Genomic DNA, 25,076 nt, shown 5'->3' with positions numbered 1-25,076 from the left:
GGTAGCGTCCTGTTCCCTCAGCGGACAGCGCCCGGATAACCCTTGATACTAGTGAGTTAGAAGGTCAACGATCAATGGTGCATAACATACAAGATTATTGATCTTTTCCGGACAAAAGACGAAGGAAAACCTCATCAGAGGAACTAGCGAAGTAAATACCAAGTCGGTCGTATCTCATTTTTATATTCAAGCCTCAGGAAAAGATAAGGGAAGTATAGTATCCTACTTATACATCAATCACATTGTATCTCTTCCGCTACTCTGGACTAGATTCCTTGTCCCCTTGAGCCCTCAACTACAGGCGCATCAATTTCCAACGCGACGAGACCGGGTCAGATACCAAGGCAACGGATTGACGAACCCTTTGCCCCAGAGATCCACCGCCGTGATATATGGGTGATCGGGAGCCGATGGATGATTCCTCTTGTCACTCGTGCAGTGGCTCAGCTGAGCTGGAAAACTGTCGATTCAGGCCATTTGCTGGCGGCCTTCTCGGTGTATGCGGTCTTCGCAGCCTGATCACTTCCCCACTCGTACAGAATCTCGAGACCCGCCAGCGCAGTCTCGATGGAGGCATTATTCAAGTCAAGCGTGGTGACCAGATCCTTTTCGCACTGTGCCTTGGAGTCGGGCTGCAGAATGTGGCGGCATTTGAGGCCGGCTTGTGTGTGTAAAGGACTCTCCTTATGGGTGGACAAGAAGGAGTCGTTCCACTCTCCAAGGTTCTGCGATTTGGGCAGCAGCTTTTCGAATTCAGCATTGACAACCTCAGCGACCTCAGGGGCAAGGGGCTCAGAAAGATTGTCAAGGGCTTTGCGGAAGCGCAAAAGTTGAATATGGAGAGTTGGGTTGCTTGCGTCGATTTGGTGGGCGGCGGCAAGACATTTGAGTGCAAGCGCGTATTTGTCTATCGAACGTGTTAGCCAATTTCCAAAGGTATTCCAAGAATTGTACTCACTCTGTCTGAGGTACACCTCAAATCCAAGACACTGCGCCTCGATATTCTTTGGGCTATGCTCTAACAGGGGCGTCAAGAACTTGGTCGCATCCTTGAGCGGTTCTTGCGTTTGGACAAGCTTGGTGCCGAGAGGGTCAGGGTCCTCTTTCTTTGTCTCCCCATCGGAGCCCTTCGCGGTAGCGGCGGCAGCTTTCCTTGCCTCTCGCTTTTCGGCCTCGATCTTCTCCAGGCGCTGCTGTTCCTTCTTGGCCTTCTTGAGAGCCTTCTTCCTCTCGGCGTCGTCTTGGTCGCCTGAGCCATTCAGTCCGCTAGGCAGCGGGCCGTGAGCCAGATCCGGTTCGTCATGGAGTAGAAGATATGCTTTGATGGCAGAGAGAGCCATTCTGGTGTAGAAGGGATGTTCGCGCAAACGATCCTCCCACCGTACCATGTCAACGTACGCCCTGATCATGCCCTTGCGAAGAGAAAAGCTATGGAAGTCAAACTGATCTTCCTGCCAAACATCAAAGATGTTGTTCACCCCATGGAAGCGCTTCAGAGCGAGACCAAGTTTCTTCTGTCGTAGATATGACTCGCCATCTTCGGTAAGATACCAAACACACTGCATCTCGTGAAGATCGCCCAATGCCCCTCCCACGGTCTCATTCCTGGTGAATTTGCTCATATTGTCCAGAGCCTTTTCGTTGTCGTTGTTCCGCAGTTGATACTTGGCCGCTTTCGAGTTGATATAGCGGTCCTTCTCATCCAGGAGTCGGGCCTTCTCCATCTCCTCGGCAGCCTTTTGAGGGTTGCCATAGTGCTTCCATATCCTGGCCTTGGTCATCTGGTACTCAACAGCCTTGGGAGCTAGTTCGATGGCCTTGTCGACGCTCTCCATGGCCTTCGATAAATTGCGGCTCAGGTGGTAGTTGTAGTGCTGAGCAAGGAAGTAGTAAGTGGAAGCGAGGAACTCAGTGTTATCCTTGGCCGCCTCTCCTTCCGCGGAGCCGTTTGATTGTACCGTCGCATTACCAGACACATAGCTCTCCACAAGCTCCTGCACCGTGTCGCGTTTGCTAGTGTTGGTGTACAGAGATTTGATGTTCGCAAAGAGTGATGGCACGCCCTTCTTGAGCATGCGCTGCAGATATGCATCCGCCGCTTGCTTGAACTCTTCGCCTTCTAGGAAGTCCAGCGGAATTCTGCGAGGAGCGTCTCCTCGAGGGTTCTTGTCCGCCCAAGCGTCATATACAGCCTTTAGCGCCGCATGATCGTTTTCCGAGATCCCCTTCGCCCTTATTAGACCGTCATAGTAAATGGAGTTCTCCGAGTTCCGCTCAAGAAGGGCAGTGTAGGCTGCCTCGGCTTCTGCCTTTCGGTCCAACCGCAAAAGGTAGTCTGCCTTCATTTCCATGACCGCAAGCACATCCGTGATTCTGTATCCAATAGTCTCTAGATGTTCCAAGGCTTGTTCGACCTTGCCTGCTTCCGCCATGATCATGTTCTTGTACAAAACAGCCTCTGAGTGCTCCATGTCGGATACCGGCGGCGGTTGCTTGAGCGTCTCCTCATATGTGGTCAAAACCTTCTCCGCCTCCTCGAGGTCACCTGCAAGATGGTGTGCAATCGCCAAAGCCGTCCAGTTCTGGCGGAAGCCCGGACGGGCTTGCAGCATCGCACTCCTGCTTTGGACGTAACCCTGGTAATCCCGCATTTGCATCTGGAGCAAAGCGAGGTCGCGCTGGATGGGCTGGGACTCCGGCTCAATCCTCAACGCGAATCTGTATGCCTTGATTGCCTCCTCATAGTTCTTCTCTGCTCGGTACAGCAGCCCATAGACGTGCCAGCAAATGTGCGACTTCATGTCATTCCGGAGGGCTTCCTTGGCCAACGCAAATGCCTCCTCTTGTTGTCCGAGATTGCTCATGATCAAAGCCTTCATCGCCTGCGTATCGCCATGGTTAGGGGTTTTTCGAAGGATCTGGTCGGCAAGCTTAATGCCTATACAAGACGCAATGGAGTCAGTCTTCTCGAGTCCACCTTTCCGGAAACTTTGAGCGACTCAGTTCGGTCCCCAACCCACCCTTTTTATATTGCTTGTTCTCATAATGGCGAACCACCTGTCGGAAGGAGGACGCATCCTTGGAGCTCAAAGGCTGCGGCATGGTGGCTGTTGTGCAAGGTTGGCGGAGTTGAAGGTGCCAAGTTACTTGTGCGTAGATAAAGCTGGTGGATGTTGTGCGGGGAGTGGGCTCTTCGCTCCGGGAACAATGACGAGCACTTATATTATTCTTCATACTCTCTGAACAATATCAACGTCGACTCTACGGCAATTATTTACTTAATTGAAGACAATGGATAATTTTTCTCTCCCCTGCTTAATTTTTTCGTAACACAATGGATGGCTTGCCTGTATAATCCTCCCTCTCCAGCTGCATTCGCCCTCAACCAACGAGGGCTGAACCACCTTCAGTCAGCCTAAGTATCCGACACGACGCTTGCGTGCATATGTGGCCCAGGGAACCCTCTACAAATTAAAGTCCGTTGTTGTGCTACTGTACCTTTGTTCTCTTTGGGTATATGTCTGGCTTTATGGTAATTCGACAAGCTGAGATTATCATAACGGCGCTGAGATAGCTTGTGTCTGGATACCAAACGCCTGAGATATGCAAGTATAATATACAGAAATATACATCAAGAGATATAACATCTCGAATCATATCAACTTCTCCTGTGCCAGCAGAATAATAAATGGGGAAGTATCCTAAATGTTTTCGGCGTAAGGATACTGGTCTCCGTTGGCGCCGTTCACAATCCTCACCGTTGCTTCCTCTGGCGCCAATTGTTCAAAGCCTCCTCCCAGGTGGAAGCCGAGTCAGTGCACCTCTCAGTAACCACGCTCCAGGTTCGCGCTCGTATGATCTCTTCCACTGTTCGCTGGTTCCGAACCAAGTTCGCAAGCGACTCTGTTCTCAGCTCTTTCGGGAAATACCGAGCAGAGTAAGGGTCCAATCTTTCATCGACAATCTTCTCCCGTTCCTTAGCTGACTCTGCCTGTCGAAGAATAAGATCCGGATCGTCCGGATCGGGACTGGTCGCCACCCCAGCGCAGAAATTCAGTACATCGGATCGCGTTTGCCATGACTGGAAGAGGACATTGTCTTTGAAGTTCTGGCATCCTTCGGGATCTATCGGCCTTCCAACTCTGGAGTCTGTTTGACGGATTGCAGTTGACGAGGGATCAAACCCTTCCCGGGCCGGGGTGATCAGGGCATTGAGATTCTGCGAAATGGAGTCATCAATGGTCACCCTAGAAAGCCGCAGAAAATCTGCTCGATCCAGAGAAGGCAGAGTCAGTGATGTTAGTCTCATGCAGTTGTGAGCGATCTTAAGCTGAGCATCAAGTACCTAAAAGCACCCTCTCATTGAAGCAGAACTGAGGACTTAATGGTGGGGTTGATGTCGACGATGCCCCAGACATTTCACCAGCCCTAGACGGTGCAGGTCCACCGTCTTTTCCAGAAGTAGAAAGAGCCCAAAACCACTCCAGTTTGTAGAGTTATGTAGACCAGTGCTATGAAGTAAGCTGTAGGGTGACTTGTACAGGAGCACAAGAGCGGGATATGGAAACAACGATCAGCCTCTTGATTCAAGAAGCTCTCAAGCACGCAAACACGTAAGGATCTTCCAAGTCTGATAATGTGGCAGGCTGGACACTCTTCAATCCGAAAGACGTAAGGATGAGTCTGGATATTGAAGGTGGCTGCGGCAATCCGGCGACTGATGCTCTTATCGATAGTGGCTAATCCCAATTGAGTAGGGAGCTATGGATCACGGGACTTCGTGACCATCAACGCGTCTCTCTTTAACACCTCGTGTTCACATAAGCTGACGTTTCTCATTGTAATTATCATTAGACCTCAAGTATCATTATCATACATCTCAATTAATAATTCTGCATATACATCAACGGGTGTGGTTCTTAAGAGATCCTTCAGCTGCCATGCCTGAATTAGCCGAAGTCTCGCGCATTGTTCACTTTATCGATCAACATCTTGTTGGGAAGACTCTCACAAAGGTTTCTGCTCAGAACGATGATATTGTCTACGGAAAAGTTGGGACCAGCGCGTCGGAATTTCAAAAGGCCATGGAAGGGAAAAAGGTCGTCAGCGCAGGTCAACAAGGAAAGTATTTCTGGCTCATCATGAACGAACCTCCTCATGCAGTGATGCATTTCGGAATGTCAGGCTGGCTCAAGATCCGAGACGCCGACACATACTACTACCGCGTCGAGAAACCCGAAGATAAAGAATGGCCACCGAAATATTGGAAATTCTTGCTGGAAACAGACGGGGATCCAAAAACCGAGGCAGCTTTCGTTGACGTCCGCAGATTAAGCCGAATCCGACTTGTGGATTGTCCTGCAGATGAGATCCGCAAACATAGCCCACTCAAAGAGAATGGCCCGGACCCGGTGGCAGATAAAGACACCGTCACAGAAGAGTGGCTGGCAGACAAGCTCAGGAGCAGAAAGGTTCCCATTAAGGCCCTTCTCCTGGATCAGGCTAACATCAGTGGGATTGGTAATTGGATGGGGTAAGGCTACACAGCTACGTATGCTGCCGCGTTGATGAGCCTAAAAAGCTGACAGCCGTTTCAGTGATGAGATCTTGTACCATGCCAAGATACACCCGGAGCAATACAGCAATACTCTCAATGATGAGCAGATCAAACAGCTTCACTCTTCCATCCATTATGTTTGTACCACGTCGGTAGATGTGCTCGGCGATTCCGAGAAATTCCCTGAGCACTGGCTGTTCAAGCATCGTTGGGGCAAGGGAAAGAAGAACAAGCCAACGGTCTTGCCAAATGGTGAAAAGATCGCTTTTCTGACTGTCGGAGGTAGAACGAGCGCAGTTGTGCCAAGTGTTCAGAAGAAAACGGGCCCCGTTGCTAAAGATATTGGCGACGAGGATGCCAATAGCCCTAAGAGCGAGACTAAACGAAAGCGAGAAACAGCTGTTAAAAAGGAGAAGGATGTGAATGACGATGTGAAGGAGCCCAAACCGAAGAAACATGGATCGCGGCCCAGTAAATCTGAGGATGCAGTGGAAATCAAGGAGGAATCGAAGCCGGAGGGGAGACGACGATCCACGCGTCTCAGAAAATGAGGACCTTTCTTCTGCTCGCAGATCTATGAACTTATAGCGACGCAATTCCATCCGTCTTCATATACATATCTTGAACATATTAAACTTCAAATATGGCCACGAGAAACACAAAACAAAGATATCCCTAGTATCTCATCACAACTTCACTCCATTGAGGCATTCTTGGAAGATACCCAAATTCCCTGTTCTATGACCTGGATCCACAATGCCGAATACAATTGCTTCAAACCATCCTTTGAATTCCTTCTCCTTCATGACTTCCAGCCAGCAATCCGCGACATCATGCTTGGGATTCTGGAACGCGCCACAACCCAAGGCGCCCAAAACGAGCCTCCGATGGCCATGGGTTGCAGCAATGCGCAGCACAAGGCGCATCTTGCCCTTCATCAGATCTCGATCCTCCGCATTTGCGTACCGATATTTCTTGGAATCGTCGATTGTGACAGCCGGTCCCACCTCTGCCGCTATGCTGACAACACCGACTACTGGGAGCCACTCTGGCTTTCCCAAGTCCATCCAGCGATGTCGTTTTCGCGTGTCTTCCCGAAAAACAACAACGGTCGGTGAATAGATAGCACCAAGGCTGCCGATGGGATAGAATTCCTTTTTGAGAGTGAAGCTGAGGCTACTGCGGAAACAGAGCTCCTCTTCTTGAGCCATTGCTCCATGCTCCCAACCGCCTCCAATATGCTCCGCATTTGCCATGTTTAAGACGCAGACAGGTCTGGTATCCTCATGACCTAGGAACTGGGCGGCATTGGCAAGGTTGATCGCGGTGTTGAAGGTGTCTCCTTCCACAACTTTGACGAATGTGCGGACCTTGGGGCAGTTCTTCTGATCCAACTGGGGCAATTCATCGAGCAAATATTTATGCCCATCGGGTGGAGCCCCAGGCTTCACCGTCAATATCGTCGGGATAATGGTCTTTGTTTCTTGGGCGGCTCTTATCAGGCGCACTCTCCTTGCGTTGCTGTCTTCCTCGCCTTCATCGGTTTTCTGGATCTTTGCCGGCCGTTGGTCTTCTTGCCGGTCATTCGAGTCATTTGTGCCGGAATCTTGAGGCTCATCCTCTTCGACTTCTGTGCGCCGTTTCTGTTGTACTTTGGCAGTTACTGGCTGCTTGGAGCCATCGGCTGGTGCACGAGCCATGATTGGGAGGAAATCTGAAATATACAGAGGGGAGTAATCTGAAAGTTAAAAAACTAGATATTATAGATTCTGAGTCTTCTCCTAAGTTATATATGTCTATCACTCTCGCTGTCCTTAACCGAATCCCAGGCCAGCAGCCTGGCAGAGTAGAGCAAAGCAAACCTGCGTCGTCGTGTTGGAGCCTGAGGCTACTAGACAAAGAAACGGCAGAACCGCCTGAACGGGGAGCATAAAGAGGCGGAATGTTCTTTGAGCACGCGGGCGGTGAGCTTATCAACGCCGATTGCGGGGTGGAGCAGCAAATCAAGTCGGTCGCCACTTTCGACAGCCATGACAAAGCGCAAGATTGGCTTTACTAAACAGCCTACTTTTTTATCGGACACTTGGGTTTGTCGGCTTTCTTTTCTTTATCTTCTGAAAGAGCGCTCCTTTGGCCAAGTTGTTCACCAGACCCTCACTACTGTTTTCTTTGTCGCTATTTTGGTCGCATTGCAGCTACAACAGAGAAGACGGGCTCGAAGAACGCTGCGAGATCCATACTTCTTGGGTGGCGCTCTTCGTCCTTATCGCATAGCGGGGAGCTCGACCAAAAACCCCTGCCACGATGAGTGCAATCCTTTCTGCAGACGATTTGAACGATTTCATCTCTCCGGGGGTTGCTTGCATCAAACCCGTTGAGAGTCTACCACAGAAAGAATCTCAATCGGAGGTATGTTTGCTTCTTACCAATCATCGGTCGTTATCAGCCAATAGGCTAACGCTCATTTCCAATTTTATAGAATCCCTATGAAGTGACAACGGAAGACAAAGTTCAACGGGAAAACCTTCCCCCGGCTCAGATTTCATTGACTGACTGTCTTGCATGCTCCGGATGTGTCACATCGGCGGAAGCAGTGTTGATATCCTTGCAATCACATACGGAGGTTCTCAATACTCTTGATTCGTACCCTGAATTGCCGTTGAACTTTGGAAGCGATCAAGGAGCTATCCAAAATGTGGAATCAGCAGACGGCGATTGTCGCATCTTTGTTGCTAGCATCAGTCCTCAAGTCAGGGCGAGCTTGGCAGCAACGTACGGAATTACCGAGCGGGAGGCAAAATATATGATTGATCAATTCCTCATGGGCCCTCATGGTCTCAGGGCTGGTGGAAAACACCGCAATGGGTTTACCTGGGTTGTGGACACGAACATCATGCGTGAAGCAGTGTTGGCTCTGACAGCGGACGAGGTCACCAGTTCTTTATCATCAGCCGAACCGGGCAGCCTTCCCAAGCGACCAATCCTTTCATCCGCTTGCCCCGGCTGGATATGTTACGCTGAGAAAACACACCCTTTCATCCTTCCTCATTTATCTCGCCTCAAGTCTCCTCAGGCTTTGACTGGCACGTTTCTGAAGTCAGTGTTAAGTAAAGCGCTTGGGGTCTCGCCTTCTCAGATATGGCATTTAGCTATCATGCCATGCTTCGACAAGAAGCTCGAGGCAAGCCGGGAAGAGCTCACTGACATCGCATGGGCTTCAGCCTCCACTGAGTCACAACCACCCGTCCGCGACGTTGACTGTGTCATAACCACCCGTGAGCTACTAACCTTAGCTTCTGCTAGGGGAATCCCTTTGTCCAATTTGCCGCTCAAAGCGTTGCCCACGTCGTGTTCCACGCCGTTTCCAGACCGAGCCTTGGACTCATTTTTGTTCTCGAAGAGCTCGTCAGGTCAAACAGTCGAATCGGGGACATCTGGAGGCTATCTTCATCACGTCCTCAAAATCTTCCAGGCCAGGAACCCCGGCAGCAAGATTGTCATACAGCGTGGGCGCAATGCTGATGTTGTGGAATATGTGCTCATGTCGTCTGGGGACGAGCCTGTTTTGAAGGCGGCTCGGTATTACGGCTTCAGGAATATACAAAACCTTGTCAGAAAGCTTAAACCTGCACGCGTGTCCAGGCTTCCAGGTGCCAAGCCGCAAGCAACTTCGTCAAATGCAAGTCGACGACAACACATGTCAAGGAACGCAGCTCCCGCTGGAACAGGCACTGACTATGCATATGTTGAAGTCATGGCTTGTCCTGGTGGCTGTACCAATGGAGGTGGACAAATGAGAATTGAAGATGCCAGGGAAGCTGTTCCGAATGGATTAAAAGAGTCATTGACTGAAGTTCCTGTGGCTGCGTCGAAACCCACGCCGCATGAGCAGCGCGCCTGGCTTGCCCGGGTAGATGAGGCGTATTACTCTGCGGACTCGGATAGCGAGGAATCTGGCACAACGGAGCCGGTTTCTGTCCTGTCAAGGGATATCGAGATTCATGAGTTCTTGAAGTATTGGTCGGAGAAGATCGATATACCCCTTTCCCGGCTGGCGTACACGTCCTATCGCGAAGTGGAGAGTGACGTGGGTAAGACGCAGAATGCGCCCAACGAAACTGCTCGTGTTGTTGAGTTGGCAGGAAAGATCGGAGGTGGTTGGTGAGACAGCACTCGCTGTCTGGAAAACATTGCATATATCATTCATACCCATCAATTTGCTGTTGAGGAGAGCGCTTTTTTGCATCACTGGTTTCATGGTACGCATTTGGAGAGATACCCTTTCATTATAGATTTCTCATTGAGGTTTGTTGGGCATTTGGGAGGATTTATCAGTGATGAGACAGGTATAAGAAGTATAGATCAGGGTAAAGCATGCCTCCATAGCTTTCTACTACGGTCATGGATCAAACGCTTGAATTTAATACTTCGAGTGCGGACAAGAAAGCACGGAGTTACCTCTCTTAAACACATGGTAGATTGGTACCTGAGGCATAAAGCGCTAGTTCCGACCCGGCTAGCGTATTCCCCCCGAACCTTCGAGCGGGATGACAAAGCAGCCTAGAGCATTTGGCAGAAAAAGTGCTCTATCCCATGCTTGAACTCTCTCCCATTCGACTTCAATCACTCTACATCTCGAGTTACACTCAAAGCGATACCTTCGCCAGCGATATATTATTTTGCCTAGGAGACGCCCTCGATCAAATCAAATCACCTCCGATAACCATGTCCCGCGAAGCTTATCAGGTCCCCTCTCTCGGCGCCCAAAATGCCTTTGGCACCGAGGGTATGACCGCTGGCTCGATGGATGGGCCTATCGTCGCCTACCTGTGCGGCGAATGCAATGCGCGCGTCTCCCTGAAGAGAGGCGACCAGATCCGCTGCAAGGATTGCGGCCACCGTGTGCTTTACAAGGAGAGAACGAAGAGGTGAGTCTATACTTCCGCGAAGTCGGGATTCGTCCGTGTGCGGATGCTTCATTCTACTCTTGCTATGGGACGGTCGCTAACTATCTTTTTTTTCGGAATAGAATGGTCCAATTCGAAGCTCGTTAAAGCACTCTGCACGACAACGTGTTTCGAGCAAAGATTTGCAGGGCCTCGGCCCGTCTCGTCCTTTTTACGACAGTGATGTGCATTCTGTGGCGCTTTGGAGTTGGTTATCTTAAAGTTGAGAACTGCGGGCATGCCTGACGTTCTGCAAAGGCAGCGCTGAGGACGACAGCCAGCAGATATGTTTGGCAACGTTCCGTTCCTATACTATGATCACAAATATTTTCAGTCCGACCTGATTCAATGCTAAAATATACCCCATTCGGACGGTGTTGAATTTCCGTCATATGAAATATGTTCTCTGAGTAACCCACAAGTATTCCAAAATTTCGTAACCCAGTATATACCTGATCTATCCAACTTAAGCAGTCCAGCAAAGAACTAAAGAAATAACCCCGAAATGGAAGGCATGAGGCATCACACGTAACCCTGCGTCATCAATGGACAGTTTTGTTAAAGTCTGTTTGTGACTTCGATGAACTGTTCCAAACATTTAAGAGCCGAACCGCTTTCGACGGCCCATCTTGCTCGTCGAACACCCTCCTTCCAGCGACCGCCGCCCGGACCGCGTTCGGTGATCACCTTGCCATCATCACCAGGGCCCATGTTACTAGTGTCTGCATCACAAAGACCCGAAATCACCAGGAGGGCGGCAACATTCATCAAGACGAATGTAAGGATGGGATCATCCGGAGGCAGCTCGTTTCGCAGAATACTCATGATCTTGGCTGCGTTTTCTTTCGGCATCTTTCTACCGTAGACTGCACTCAGAGGATGTGTAGGCAGACCGAAATCAGACGGGTGAAGCTGGAAGGTTTCAATCTTGACCAGAGTCCGGGAAACATCTTCATACTCGTCGCAGGAACACTCCTCATCGGGGCCTTCGTAGTCGGGATTGGGGTATTCCGTAAGTTTCCAGCAGTTTGTTGGACCCGCGCAGCTGATCTCGTCCATGTCCTCCGCACCGCAGACAACAAGGGCCTTCTTTGCCCCACCGGTGCGCAAGGCTTCTGCGAACACGGGCCCCAGGCTCTGATAAGCCACACCAACCACTCTCGCTTCCAGCGCCCAGTCGACTGGGTTTGCCAATGGGCCCATTAGATTGAAGATAGTTCGCAGGCCCAAGCCCCGACGCACTGGATTAGCGTACATCATACCGGGGTGGAAATTGGGGGCGAACAGGAACGCGTAGCTCGTCGCTTCATAGACTTGGGCAAGATTCTCGGCAGTAACTGCGGAGATCTTCGGGGGAACTGGAGCGATCGCGTTCAGGACGTCAGCAGAGCCAGAGAATGAAGTTTGCGCGCGGTTGCCGTGCTTGGCCATCATAAGGAGCGGCGAGGCGATGATAGAGGCAGTCGTCGAAATGTTGAATGTAGAATGTGAATCACCACCTGTCCCAACAATATCACACTGGAACAAACAGAGTTGTCGAATTAGCAAGGCAGTCAAGGTATCGACTCCGAGTTCAATTCACTCACCAGGCCGCCCCCATAGTTTCCTTCCTTCTTCCCACGAGCATTGATGACCTTTTGCAAAGAGCTCTTCTCGATCTGGCGAGCTGCCTCTCTCATGCGAAGCGAACATAATGCAATGACCTGCGCATCTCGATCTTTTCCAGTAGAATGCAAAAGAGTCAGAAGAGCGGCCGTCTGAATTGCCGATAGTCGATCTTCAAAAATCAATGCGAATGCTGAAGCGATTTCGGAGGCTTCAATCGGGACCTGGGTAGTGGGGTAGGCAAGTTTCTGAAGGAGGGGTGAGATCGAAACCTGATTAGGCTTCTGGTCAAATTCATGCGCTGACAACATGGCGACCTGAGTGGAGCTCTACTCTTCAAGACACTTGAAGATGACTCCAATTGTAAGCAGTGACAAAAAGAAAGAGTGAAGTCGCAAACAGCCCCTCAGCTTGTATCACTGGAGGAGTCATCAGCACCTGGCAGAATTCCACCGCCCATCCAATGGTCTATACCAAATTGGGAGCATCGGCCATTGTTTCTTCCAGATTTTGGTTTCTTTAGAGAAGTTCTGTATGTGCTTTCAAGAATTCATCGGCGAAGGTTATCGGCGTCGACCATTGCGCAAGACTATTTCGCCCTGTATTTTTTGAGGGCTTTTACAGATATCATCACGCCCTCGGAAAACCAAATCTTACACTTCAATTCACGATGCCGCCCCGGTTACGACTCTCCAATGGACGCATTTCTCAGTCGTTTCGACGCCAGAGAGTCCTATGTCAATTCGAAATACCAGTCGCTGCTCGTTATGCAAGCACTGCGGCCACAGCGACGACTCCAGCCGCATCTATTGAGCAGATGACTACTTCCATTCCTCCAATCGCTAGATATCCCCCTTCTCAGCCTCCCTCTCATCGCAACCCCGAGTACCGACGATCACAGCTTCTCCGCCAGTACACATCGCTTATCCGCACTACACCTCTCATGGTTCTTTTCCAGCATGATAACCTTCAGTCGGTGGAATGGACCGCAATCCGGCGAGAACTGAGCAAGGCCATGCAGAAGGTTGATGAAAAGATTGCTGCTGAGGGACGGCAAGCTGCACCGCTGGCGCCTCACATCAAGGTGCAAATCGTGCAAACCAGCATCTTCGAGGTCGCTCTCCGCATTGTTGAATACTTCCGCCCAGATGGGGCCACAGTGGCCAGTGCCAAACCTCCCAGAGCCATCGACCCCATTACACAGACCTCCGCCGAGATTCCTCTAACGGGATCCAAGGATGACCCGGCTTTGACCCATGACCTCTCCCGTGCGGCCCATGACGCTGTGATGCACATGAAAGGCAAGCATGAACTTTCACCGCTTCTTGTTGGTCCCGTCGCAGTCCTTTCTATCCCACAGGTGTCTCCTGAGCATTTGAAAGCCGCCATGTCGATTCTTGCCCCCAAGGCAACCGGCTTCCCTGCTCCCACTCGCAGAGCGAACCCGGCGTGGCATGAACTCCCTGTCCAAAATGGATTGCAGAAATTGAGCTTGCTGGCTGCTCGAGTGGATGGTCAGGTTTTCGATGTCGACCAGACGAAATGGGTCGGCAGCATCGAAGGTGGTATGGATGGCTTGCGGTCTCAACTCATCATGGCTCTGCAGAGCATGGGATCTAGCATTACGAATACCCTGGAAGGCGCTGGAAAAAGCCTCTATTTCACCCTCGAGAGCAGGAGGAGCGTTCTGGAAGATGAGCAGAAGGGTCCCGACGGTGACAAGAACGAATCTTAACGACATAGCAAATCTTGCCAGGTCATCCATGTATAATATTTCTTGTACTTATCTCAATTAGGCTTCCTCGGAAAACCGCTCGGTTACATTTCTCGAACTTGAATAGCATCCCTTTGATCAATCAGGATCCATTCCGTGAGATCAGTTATTTTCCCTCCCACTCCGCCGTCATACGGTGTAATTTATTTCCTTCCTACACATGAGTGCATGTATGAGACTAAGTTTTCGACATATCATAATAACCTATGTGCATTGGTGGGAAATAATCAACTGCATGATCAGGCTCTCAGGTCAACGAGGGCACGCGTGAAAGCACAAATCAAGCGTCGCCGTTAGAGTGTTCCTGCTCCTCTATCATCTGTCTCATCTTCAGCTTAGCGTTCATGCCGACAATGCAACGCACAAGGTCCCAGTCGCCTTCGTGGCCGACCCAGTCCGTGACAAGAACGCCGGTCGACCAGTCACCATCCTTATCGCTGTGTTTCCGGCAAAGATAGTCAACAGTTGCCGGGTTCAGCTTCGCTGCAATCTTCTCGGGCCACGTCCCGACCTTCCAGAAGTTGCTTGCACTGAGGAAATTAATATAAAATGGGTGTGCTTTGCTAGCTTCGGGATCCGGGAGGGCACCGAACGGGTAACAGTGCCCGCTGGAGCGATCACAGTGTTCCGTTACATATTTGATCTTGACGTCGATGTTCGTCGTCTCGAGAACCTCGTAGAAGTCCTGGATACAGAGTTGACCGCTGCTGCAGGTTGCGCTTGGAGTATTATCTGCCCAATCGCTCCCGTCGATGCCCCAGCCGCGGCCGTCGTGCTCATTCTTTAGCTCTTCTATGACGTTGAACCGGCGAAGCAGGACGACTTTCCCGCGCACCTCGCCCAGAGTAGGGATTTTGGGTTCTGTGTACCACCGGCTATCTGGACGAGCATAATGGTCGCGCAGAATCCGACTGAGTTGTTCGTCCGTATGATTCCCTGGGCCTTCTCGCTTTAGAGAGATGATGAGCGTCTCAGATGGGTTTTGGTCGAGGAACTCATTGACCTCGCGCATCAGATCGCGAAAGTACTTGTTGCCCGTCAAGGAGATGGGGAACACGCTGTGCACTAGGATAAGCTCGTCCTTGGACGGGTCTTCGGGAAACTGAGGCTGCACACGGATGTCGAAGAAGCGAACACCATTTCGGAGCTGTTCGCGGGGACTGACAGCTTGGCAGCGAACAGACGGCGCCGCAACATGGCACGTAGGAGAATTGTGTGTTCCTGGAATGGAAAGCGAGGAGAGCAATGTGCTATCTTTGAGCTCTCCCATCCATGCTTGCAGATTGGCCGAGGAGTAGATTGCAAGATGGGATTCAGGTGTCACGTAGACGCCAGTGAAGCGAAATCGAGGATTATCGCACAACGCCTTCATTCCGGCAGACTCGGTCGTAGGAACCGGCGTCTGAATTTGATGACGCTCTCCCTCGGCGTCAAAGATCCAGCGCAGGCGCTCTTTGTCCGAATCAATGAATGTACGAAGTTCTGTCTGAACTGTTTTGAAAGGTTCCACATGAATGTCAACCTCCTCGTGAGCAAATGGTTCATTGTCATCAGTAATCGCAGCGACGGTCTCATTGGTGCGAGTGACATTGCTTAGAATTCGAGTGAAATTCCTGGCCAAGAATTGCATGTCATCTCGAGGATCCTTATGGGGGTGAAAACGCTCAATAACCTTGAGGGTTATCGGCGTTGTGGTGAGGTTGCGAATCGTCAAATGTTCGGCCACCATTGTGTGCAGCAAGTCGGTGCTCAATTGAACGGTCTATCAAGTACAGCGGAAGCCAGTCTTGAAATGCAAAACATGAAACAGATGGATCGGAGAACGAGCAGGGAGTGAGAAAGAGAATACTGCCGCCTGCTCTTCTCAAACCAACCTCAGGGATGCTTGGCCATGACAGGGCTAGATTAGGTTGCACCAATGATGGTTCGATCTTCCGCAATGCGATCTCCCAGTCCCACGTCCATAATGCCGGTAGCTGGAACCCTAAGGTTCATTTCCAAGACACATCAATACCGTATACGGACAAGAAGTACCTTTACCCGCTCTAAACTGGAGAGTGAGCATTGAACAGATAGCAATTTCACTGCCATCCAACGTCAGATACTCAGAGACCCTCGTTCACAGCATAGGCGAAATGAGGGTGGTCGGTTGTTATCGCTCACTTGTCGTATTCAGCTCCACTGTGCTGAGATAATGGTGGGGTTTCACAAAATTGAAAACGGAGGGGAAGTTAAGCTAGCCGTGGAGATAAAAATCTCGACAATGAACATCATCGTCGCTATTTTTGAATACCCGATAGCTCTGCTTGATGATGATGAAAGTACTTGTATTCACTTGCATAAAATACCACTTGCCGAACATGTATGCCTTGCTCTAAACAAACGAGCACTCAGTGAAAGTTGGTTGTCGCTGGACTTGAGTTGAAGCAAGCTTGACTCTGCCTGATTGACTCGCAAATTCCAATCAAATTCAATTCAGCCACAATCTTTTGCTCATACAAAGAGGAAAGAATGAAGCCGAGCTATTTACCAAGGTACCATTTGCCTGTTGAAGCTCACAGTATTTGAGTCCGGATGAAGAGACGGACCGGACTACGGAGTATTTGCTTGATAATGCGGAGTAAAATCACGTGAGGTGACGCTCTGCTCGGTTACTATCGGCGATGGGAAGCAATAATGCGGAGAGACCCTGTGTAGTCCTCCTCCTACTAATAGGGACAATTCCATGATGCCTCGCGGTTTTCTTCTTTGGAAAACTACCCCCTTTGTTTATTCTCGTTCCTCAGTTGCTTGATTTTGACTATGAGCTTTTTGCGCTGCAACAGAGGTGTTCTTGGGGCTCTCAGGTCCTCTCGGCCTCACAGGGTCATCCCAACCACCCCATCGTCAAAGATCTTAATACCTCGACGGAGATTCCACGCTGCATTACCTCTGTGGGGCGTAAAATCTCAAATACTGAAGGATGTGGGCGAAGGTATACTGTTTCCTATGCAACCCTCATGTATGTCGTTCAATTGCTCACCCGGATTCTCTACGCAGGGATCACCGAAGTCCAGATAATTCAGTGGTATGTCGAGGAAGGCGCTCACATAGAAGAGTGGAAGCCACTGTGCCAGTATCAGTCCGATAAAGCAGTCGATGATGTGAGCGAACTCTCCTCTATCCCACTATTTACCTATCTGACAATTTACGAATCAGATAACTTCGAGATACGAAGGAGTAGTCAAGAAGCTCCACTTTCAGGCAGATGACACTGTTCCCACAGGAATGGTACGCATGTTCATGTACAAGTTGGAGACGAGAACTATCCGCGTCTAACATCATGCTCTTCCCAGGCACTTTGTGACATAGAAGTTGAAGATGGCAAATATCCGGATGATCACACGCCCACTGACCCCAAACCCGAGGAAATGCAGTCAGCTCCCGTTACCGCGGATACTCTTCCTGTACAGCCAACAGCATCGGCTCCGTTGCTCTCTTCACAGGTGAATGAGACGGCTGTTGAAACCCCAAGGTCAAAGTATGCCTCGCTCGCTACCCCAGCAGTCCGCGGGCTGCTGAAGACTTACAATGTTGATATTCTCGACGTCAAAGGAACGGGGAAGGATGGTCGTGTTCTTAAAGAAGACATCAATAAATTTGTTGCCATGCGCAACGCAGCAGCGGAAGCGCGTCCTGTGGCACCTGCCAGTCAGCAAACAGAAACCACGGTTAACCTGACACCGATCCAATCACAAATGTTCAAGACCATGACCCGCTCTCTCACTATCCCGCACTTCCTTTATGCGGATGAGCTCAAGATCAACGACATTACAGCTTTGAGGAAGAAGCTGGCATCTGACCCCAAAGATCCCAAAAAGGTCACCTTCCTCCCGTTTGTCATCAAGGCTGTGTCCCTTGCTTTGAACGAATACCCGCTTCTTAACGCTAAGGTGGACTTGAGTAATCCTGAGAAGCCCAAACTTATTATGCGGCCGAAGCATAACATCGGAGTCGCTCTGGATACTCCACAGGGGTTGATCGTCCCGAATATCAAAGATGTCGCAAACCGGACAATCATGGAAATAGCAGCAGAAATCAGGCGGCTAAGTGCACTGGGCAAAGAGGGTAAACTCACACCCGCTGACCTCAGTGGTGGCACGATCACTGTCTCAAACATTGGTAACATCGGCGGCACCTACGTTGGACCGGTGATTGTACCAACTGAGGTGGCTATTCTGGGGGTGGGAAAATCAAGAACAGTGCCAGTCTTTGATGATGCTGGTCAGGTCACCAAGGGTGAGCTAGTGAATTTCAGTTGGAGTGCAGACCATAGAGTTGTGGATGGGGCAACCATGGCAAGAATGGCCAGCAAAGTTCGCGAGTTTATCGAGTCGCCAGAGCTGATGCTCTTGAATTTGAAATAGAGCAAGAGCAGTTCTCCCATCACAGTGATACCAGGTTTTAAGATATAGTTCTTAGTTATAGAGTTCATCTGACAAAGCGATTCAAGGTCAACAGGAATTTTGCTTCTGGGTCTGTGAATGAGCCGTCAACACCAAGACCTACTATTGTGTTCGATGAAGAGTTGTTTTATCCCAAGACCGTTAGTAGTGAATTGTCATGTCCTTTTTGAATTTGGTGTTTGGACTTTCTTTGTTTGTTTGCTCAAGCCTGCGCGCTGGCGCAACAACCCCTCATAGCTCTCAGCCTCTCACTACTCACCAACCTCTAACCTCTGATTTTCTCCTTGGTATTCTCTTCCTTTTACTTGATACTCCTGCTTGTACTCCTCTTGCGCTACTGCTGCTACTTTGTGAGAAGGAGTGTAGCCCTCAGTCTGCCCCGTAGCGCCTGTTTCTGTCCTTGATAGTGTCACCGAACTGTGAAGATGGGGACAAGAGGACTTCTCTTTATCCGCTGCCGCGGCAGATACTTCGTCATCTGGAATCAGTTTGACAGCTATCCTGAGGGACTTGGAGACGCTATTGTTCATGAAATACCCACTGACCCTGTGGGCTACCGCGGTAAGAGAAACGCTATGCTTCTGGATGCTGTGCGCACCCACTGACGCATCTGTTCTCGCTAGATTGGCTTAATTCGATGAGGGAGATGTATTCTCGTTCTGCAGAGAAGTTCGAAGATCAGATACTCACGGTGGATGTCAATATCGAGCAAGACGATCCTAGCATCAGTGAGCGTCATGCAAAGTGTTATCTGGCCGTCGATGACCGCCTTGAATATGCTCCAATTCAGACGATCATGAACAGATACTCCAATGACCTCTTCATTGAATGGACTTACACCATAGACCTTGACCGGGAGATGTTCGCTGTTGATGATGCCGCATACTTCAAGCTGTCCAAGATACCCCATGGGGGACAGTGGATCCGATATCTCGCCGAGGACGCCCGACAGCGCAGAAAGCTGTGTGACAATACGCCCAAGGACATCATTGCCGATATCTCCTGGAAACCAAACATCGATCCCAAATTGAAGGTTTTGGGCCAAGCTCTCAACATTGAACTTCTCTCGCTTACAGATTTTGCTGCTGAAACTATGCTCCCCTTGGGCTTGGATGCCGCCTCACCCTCCACCGCTGTCAAACAAATGATGCCTGCCCGCATCAACTTTCTGATGACTACGTTTTTGCAGATGTGTAGGGCGTATCGGAAGCTTCTTGACCGCTTTGTACTTGAGTGGGAACCCAGCTGTTTTATGTTCAGGGAAATGGCGTTCGCTGTGCTGTCGTTCGCAGCTGGAGAAGTGTTCTTCGAATGTCCTGAAGTCCTCGATGCGAAGTACGGGCCAAATGGCTATTACCTGCTTCCGAATACTAGGACTCAAAAATACCATACGAGAATGCTCTCGCGATTCTTACATGAGAGTCACCTTCCTGGCATCGAGCCTGGATCAGCACCGAAAAGCACTAGCTTCTGGTTTCACAACGTTCTCGTTCACCTAAATTCTAGGCTTGATTTCAATGATGTCGAAGAAGCATCAGTGGTAGCGGTGGTGAATGATGGACTCGGTCAAGGATACGAGGAGTTCGATGCCATGGTACTCTCGATTCTAGACGTTGTTCTGATCCGCGTGCAGAAGGGACGTGACGGAAAGCCATACATTAGGAGGTCTCCTCTCATGCCTCTGTTTGAGTTTACTGACGAAAACTCTGTATATGCTCATGGGCCTCGTACTCGCCCATCTCAGTCCCAGCAGGGTCTCAACAAACCAGATCGTCACGACGCCAAACCGGAAGACATATCCCTGGAAGAGGATGATGCCTCAGAAGAGGACGATGCTGCTTCCAATAAATCAGCGGAGCCAGCGGCAGCGGGTTATTTCGCCTTCATGCTAATGTATCACGTCTTCAATGCAGCTACAGCTAAGAGGCTTGCTGGTACGAGGTCTCTTCTGTTTCCCAACGAGATCTTGTCATTGATCATGGAATTTTCGGATATGCGTACATATTTGGCCCTTGCACAAACATCTGCTTTCTGCCACGAGATAAGCCATCACAAGCTCCGACTGAACGATGACTACGCTGTGATCGGGAGTGGCAAAGATCCTGAGACCTTCGTCCTAGAAGACTTGCATTCAGGGAAGACGATTTATTCTAAGCTCAGCATGTACCAAGAGAATTGGCTTGGCCACGCAATCACAGATGGACTCAAACTGAGTCCTGTTATAGGCGTCGCGGATACAGACAGACTCAGTATCATGGATGACGTGGCCATTCAGTTATCGGACTTGACGCCAAAGGATCCAATGTTGTCTGAGACAGAAGGAGGTCCTTCCAGGTAAGTAGTACATCTCAATTGTAATTTGTTAGGAAGGCAGTAAAGCTGATATGTCGTAGAGAACAGTACGGCTGGTCTTTTCCTCCGAACGAGAGAGATGGTGATTCGATTTTTAACCTGCCTAGTTATGCGTACCTCGGTGCTGTGGAGAACGCTTGGGGGCAATACCTGTCCAAGCTAGCAAGAGACGCTGGTGATCCCCACTCAAGGTTCTTCAGTACTATGCTCCGCAACAGGCTGTACCGCTGTCTTCTGCCCCCTGGATACCGTGAGTTAGGGATGGAGCCCTTCCAGTGCAGCGGTTTTCACGCATTCTTCCGCCACGAGCGTGATGAAACTCCAGAAGAGTGGGAACGGACTCTTCAGTATGTCGTTCGCCAGCTTTCCAGACTTGAAGCTCGCCCCAGAGTTAGGTTCCGAAGATGGGGTCATCCCGTCATTGTGGCCTTTTCTACAAAAGTCAAACTGTTCTATTATGTCTTTCATTGTGATGCCAAGCCTGCGATTTGCTGGAATGCGAACTCATACACGGTTGAAATCGCTGCCAAGTGCACTGACCCCGATCCTCGCAGTCGGCTTGTCCAGCTCATTGCCGGAGAATATCCGATTGATCTGAGAGACGATGATGGCAGGATGAAGTTTGAAAGCTGGATCATATCTCTCTGTAAAAACAGCTCACTACAATACAATCCATACACCGAGCAGTTTGAGCGGAACGCTGAGGTGGATGGTGGAGAGGACAATGGAGAAGACAATGGAGAACGCAATGAAGGGCACGAAAATTGACGGACAGGTGGGAGTCAGATTGAGTCAGCCAATGTTGCCTCTTTAGTAGCTTGATGCGACCCTACATAGTTCCTCGCTATCTTTCCGCCTTCTTGCTGTCTATTCTTGTTGAGGTCACCATATCAGTCTTTTCTTCCGTACACCATCCTTTATGGAAGCCGATACAATGCTGCGAGGAACTTTGTTAGTTTACCGAGATGGATGAATGACCAGCAAGTTATGGAGCATTCTGAACAGTGTGAAATGTGTCAATTGACTATACGTAGCTAATGAAGCAAGATAAAAAAGGGAAATATCAAAAACCTACAACAGCCAGGATTCGCAGGGGTGCGTCCTTACTACCTAGACTTAAACACTTGAATAGAGATCTGGTATATACATGCAATTACACCTAGCCTTTGCATTTGCGTTACAGCGCAGGGAAACCCTTACAAAGGGGAACCCCTCCCCCCACCCCCCCTGCCCTGGGGCACCAAGGCCTCAACATGTATCAGGAGTGCAACCATATACATAATATCAGTATAACAACAAATGAGGTTGCCTCAGCGATAAGAGTTTGTAGAGTGATGAACATCCGTGCTTGGGGAACTTGATACGTCCTTCACCCGTTTAAGCAATCTCTCTTTTGCCTCACTTGGTAGCAGCGCAAAGTACTTGAGATCATGATGCAGACTATCTAAATCGAAGGGGAAATTATATCTGGGAACAATTAACCTTGGGTTTGACCTCTGCAGGCCCGCGGGCGGCCCGGCACGGGTTGTAATAATAGGGTTGGGGCTGGCTAGGCCTTTAGCTGCATGCAGCGGATGACAGTAGTATATGACATGCCACCAAACTGCTTTTTTCTTTATCAGGTCGTCTGTGACATATACGAGGTCTGCCGAGGAGAAGGGAAGACTCAGACTTCAGATTCTCTGTCTATCTACGGAGCTCCTGGTTAAAGAAAGAAATAAGGCACAATAATTACTGCTTTATTTTGGTCCCACCGCCTCCGCCTCCTACATGAGGTGGGGGTATTTTCTTCCAAACTTGCCTAATGCAAGAATCGTGAAGATGAATTTGTAATTCGGATATGTGATAGCACAGCTCTTGTTGAAGATGCCTTCTATACCTTCCTGTAGCCATTCCCCGTTTCGCTGCTGTCTAGACATAATCAAGCGAACTCCACGGCGGATAGGCTCAACGTCGGGGTAGTCAACACTCAGGAGTGCGATGACAGCGAATGCAGTCTGAACAACTTGAGACCCCATAGAATGCTCGATATATGTCATTTGTTCGCAGCTCTGAATGGGATTAGTTCTCGGGCATCTTAACGCAGAATAGGGGTAGTGGCTTGTTGATATAAAGTACGCACCTGAAAGCTTTCTGACCATCCACCATCCTCACGTTGTTTCGAAAGGAGGAACTGGCACCCCCTGCGGACATGTTCACTGTTCTCATATGTCTCCCCAACCGATCCCAGGCATTCCAAAGCAAACATTGTGCCGTATGTGAAGCATACTCCCCAGCTTCCATACCAACCGCCATCAGGGCGTTGCGCCCGCCTGATATAATTCACTCCCCGTTGGATAAATGTCTGTACCTCTCCTCGCCGATAGTCCGGCCAGTGTTTGGAGAACAATACCAAAGCTGTCAGCACAGCGCTTGTGCACTCGGGATAATCATATTCGACCATAATGCGCCCAAAGACCTCTGCTGTATTCAACATTTCGAGATATTCACTTCCCCTGGTTGGCTCATAAGATGCACAACCGCCCGACGGATTTTGATAAGTGAGCAAGGTGTCCACGGCATCAAAGATCCTTTGGTCGTCAAGCAGCTGTGGATATCCATCGGCCTCTTTTTGAAGCACAATAACAGCCTTCAGCGACTCTGAAATGCAGTCACTCACCCCATATCCCTGGTCGCGATTGCTGAAAGCCCAGGCACCCTTGCGGAAATGACGATAACAGACGCCCTGGTCCTGACAATTCTCGCGGATCTGCTGTCGATCCAGGAACTCCAGCGCCTGTACCAGCATATGCTTGAACTGCGCGTCTTCAGCTAGGCCAGCCGACCACACAGCCTGAATCAGAAATGCTGTGTCCCAGCATTGTACACCATTCGTCCCATTAACGAACATTCCCTCTTTATTGACCCAAAGAAATTCTTCCATGCGTTCCCGGTGGCGACGAACAGAATAGGAATCGGGCCCATCGCGGATATAGCAAACAATCAGATTCATAGGTGCATTAACGGATGCTAAATCGGCATAGTCTGAATTCGAATCCTCCATGTCAATCAATTTACTAACCCACTCTTCTGCCCGTGTAGCCAGGCTTCTCGGTCGAAGGTATGGTGTCCAGATATTCGAGAGGAACCAATTCGCTGAGTTCAATACCCAGGACTTGGGATGATAATTGTCGGTCGGGGCAATGTCATTGCGGTGTGCCGCCCAATTAATGCTCTCCCACGGCTGGACAAACAGCTCCCGTCGCAGGGCCCTCACAAGGTCCGTTTCCGCGGCCGTCCACCTTTTAGACCAGATCCACGACATAGGTAGGAAGACCTGTCGGATATGCACCCACCATCTCCATGGGGCTACTGGTACCCAGTCGGGCAGCAGCCATGCTTCTGGAGGAACAGGATTAACAACCTCCCAGTCACACACCCCTAGGACTGCTAGCCAGAACTTCGACCAGTGTGGCGCATTCAGGGCGCCTCCGAGCCGGTGGAGAAGACCTCGCGCCTGCACCATGACCGGGTGCTCACTGTCGACCCCAAGAAGCCGCAACACGGTGTAGTTCAGGGATGTGCCAAACACAGTGCTATCACCTTCGGAATGGAGACCCCATCCTCCATCGACCGGGTTCGCGTGCGCAATCAGGTAATTTTTGATCTCTGTCGCATAGGCCGGCGGAATGGGTGTCCCCGTCACCACCCACGCAATCACCACCCCGGGAAGCAAGAACATTGGCCCGCCATATTCGCAGCCCCAATTCCCCGGTGGAAGCTGTAGCTTCGAGAAGAATTCCAGGCCATTAATCGCACTCTCTAATGGTGAAGTAGCAGTAGGAAGATCCGGGAGATCCTATTTCATATCAAATTAGAATTTGGTACTTGGAGCCCGGGCCATTGAAGAAAGTTAATCGCGTATGGTGGAGATACCAGAGGAAGCCCTAAATAATACTTATCAGCGAGTGTTTGGGGCCACTTTCGAGCCGCTTCATCGTCGTCGAGATAATGCCATGTGTGCTTTCCATCCTCGTCCAGCATCCGCCAGCGCGAGTAATCCGTCTTGTCAACTCCGTTCATGCCGGGTATCCTTTGGAATGCTACCAAGGTGAACAGACAGAGAAACAAATAAACAAAGCCAGCTGTTGCGTGTTGCGAGGACAGAATTGGTGCAATCGGCCCCTATCTAGCCAATCTAGGCTAGGTAGGTAAACAGCGGACGAAACGGACACTAGTTTGCGGGTGTCGTCCAGGCTTGTCACATGCTACACACCCCTGAGGTTCCTAAGGCAATTCAGTACAGGTCAACGGGCGGGAAGCCCTGTTTCCACACCCTATGGCTACGTGCTTAAATTCAGCCACCTAGGAATCATAATGTATGCTGTAAGGCTGAAGTCGGCTGTGCGAATTTATGC

The 25,076-nt window shown here is 50.1% G+C and overlaps 12 protein-coding genes across 12 annotated transcripts; 6 read left to right on the top strand and 6 right to left on the bottom strand.

The window, feature by feature from the left end:
• Positions 1-443: 443 nt before the first annotated feature.
• Aud_007163 (peptide alpha-N-acetyltransferase complex A subunit NAT1) lies at positions 444-3,102 on the bottom strand (the record flags this gene model as incomplete). Its single annotated transcript, XM_043292056.1, has 3 exons — positions 444-907; positions 959-2,938; positions 3,021-3,102. The coding sequence occupies 3 exons, from the start codon at positions 3,100-3,102 to the stop codon at positions 444-446; spliced, it is 2,526 nt and encodes an 841-aa protein (XP_043147991.1).
• Positions 3,103-3,754: 652 nt separating this feature from the next.
• Positions 3,755-4,418, bottom strand: Aud_007162 (MIX23 family protein; the record flags this gene model as incomplete). The annotated part of the gene is made up of 2 exons (XM_043292055.1): positions 3,755-4,266; positions 4,346-4,418. 2 exons carry the CDS (start codon positions 4,416-4,418, stop codon positions 3,755-3,757), a joined length of 585 nt encoding a protein of 194 aa, XP_043147990.1.
• Positions 4,419-4,940: 522 nt separating this feature from the next.
• On the top strand, positions 4,941-6,108 carry Aud_007161 (putative formamidopyrimidine-DNA glycosylase; the record flags this gene model as incomplete). The annotated part of the gene is made up of 2 exons (XM_043292054.1): positions 4,941-5,533; positions 5,598-6,108. The coding sequence occupies 2 exons, from the start codon at positions 4,941-4,943 to the stop codon at positions 6,106-6,108; spliced, it is 1,104 nt and encodes a 367-aa protein (XP_043147989.1).
• A 135-nt stretch (positions 6,109-6,243) lies between these two features.
• Aud_007160 (uncharacterized protein) lies at positions 6,244-7,257 on the bottom strand (the record flags this gene model as incomplete). Its single annotated transcript, XM_043292053.1, has 1 exon — positions 6,244-7,257. The coding sequence occupies one exon, from the start codon at positions 7,255-7,257 to the stop codon at positions 6,244-6,246; it is 1,014 nt and encodes a 337-aa protein (XP_043147988.1).
• Positions 7,258-7,861: 604 nt separating this feature from the next.
• nar1 (iron-sulfur cluster assembly protein NAR1) lies at positions 7,862-9,722 on the top strand (the record flags this gene model as incomplete). Its single annotated transcript, XM_043292052.1, has 2 exons — positions 7,862-7,966; positions 8,037-9,722. The coding sequence occupies 2 exons, from the start codon at positions 7,862-7,864 to the stop codon at positions 9,720-9,722; spliced, it is 1,791 nt and encodes a 596-aa protein (XP_043147987.1).
• A 560-nt stretch (positions 9,723-10,282) lies between these two features.
• Aud_007158 (Rpo12/RPC10 RNA polymerase subunit family protein) lies at positions 10,283-10,611 on the top strand (the record flags this gene model as incomplete). The annotated part of the gene is made up of 2 exons (XM_043292051.1): positions 10,283-10,485; positions 10,587-10,611. 2 exons carry the CDS (start codon positions 10,283-10,285, stop codon positions 10,609-10,611), a joined length of 228 nt encoding a protein of 75 aa, XP_043147986.1.
• Positions 10,612-11,061: 450 nt separating this feature from the next.
• Positions 11,062-12,419, bottom strand: Aud_007157 (anthranilate phosphoribosyltransferase; the record flags this gene model as incomplete). The annotated part of the gene is made up of 2 exons (XM_043292050.1): positions 11,062-12,021; positions 12,090-12,419. The coding sequence occupies 2 exons, from the start codon at positions 12,417-12,419 to the stop codon at positions 11,062-11,064; spliced, it is 1,290 nt and encodes a 429-aa protein (XP_043147985.1).
• Positions 12,420-12,778: 359 nt separating this feature from the next.
• Positions 12,779-13,843, top strand: Aud_007156 (mitochondrial 54S ribosomal protein uL10m; the record flags this gene model as incomplete). The annotated part of the gene is made up of 1 exon (XM_043292049.1): positions 12,779-13,843. One exon carries the CDS (start codon positions 12,779-12,781, stop codon positions 13,841-13,843), a length of 1,065 nt encoding a protein of 354 aa, XP_043147984.1.
• A 319-nt stretch (positions 13,844-14,162) lies between these two features.
• On the bottom strand, positions 14,163-15,611 carry Aud_007155 (phosphatidylinositol-specific phospholipase C; the record flags this gene model as incomplete). Its single annotated transcript, XM_043292048.1, has 1 exon — positions 14,163-15,611. One exon carries the CDS (start codon positions 15,609-15,611, stop codon positions 14,163-14,165), a length of 1,449 nt encoding a protein of 482 aa, XP_043147983.1.
• A 1,270-nt stretch (positions 15,612-16,881) lies between these two features.
• Positions 16,882-18,288, top strand: Aud_007154 (putative 2-oxo acid dehydrogenases acyltransferase; the record flags this gene model as incomplete). Its single annotated transcript, XM_043292047.1, has 3 exons — positions 16,882-17,025; positions 17,081-17,152; positions 17,218-18,288. 3 exons carry the CDS (start codon positions 16,882-16,884, stop codon positions 18,286-18,288), a joined length of 1,287 nt encoding a protein of 428 aa, XP_043147982.1.
• Positions 18,289-18,752: 464 nt separating this feature from the next.
• Aud_007153 (uncharacterized protein) lies at positions 18,753-21,447 on the top strand (the record flags this gene model as incomplete). The annotated part of the gene is made up of 3 exons (XM_043292046.1): positions 18,753-18,888; positions 18,951-20,661; positions 20,721-21,447. The coding sequence occupies 3 exons, from the start codon at positions 18,753-18,755 to the stop codon at positions 21,445-21,447; spliced, it is 2,574 nt and encodes an 857-aa protein (XP_043147981.1).
• A 998-nt stretch (positions 21,448-22,445) lies between these two features.
• Positions 22,446-24,741, bottom strand: Aud_007152 (terpene cyclase/mutase family protein; the record flags this gene model as incomplete). The annotated part of the gene is made up of 3 exons (XM_043292045.1): positions 22,446-22,730; positions 22,802-24,517; positions 24,595-24,741. 3 exons carry the CDS (start codon positions 24,739-24,741, stop codon positions 22,446-22,448), a joined length of 2,148 nt encoding a protein of 715 aa, XP_043147980.1.
• Positions 24,742-25,076: the final 335 nt, after the last annotated feature.

Source organism: Aspergillus udagawae (assembly GCF_001078395.1).
Source record: "Aspergillus udagawae IFM 46973 DNA, scaffold_5, whole genome shotgun sequence".
Classification (NCBI taxonomy): Eukaryota; Fungi; Ascomycota; class Eurotiomycetes; order Eurotiales; family Aspergillaceae; genus Aspergillus; species Aspergillus udagawae.
The sequence above is the reverse complement of the archived record's forward strand: the minus strand, read 5'-3'. Positions and strand labels throughout refer to the sequence as shown.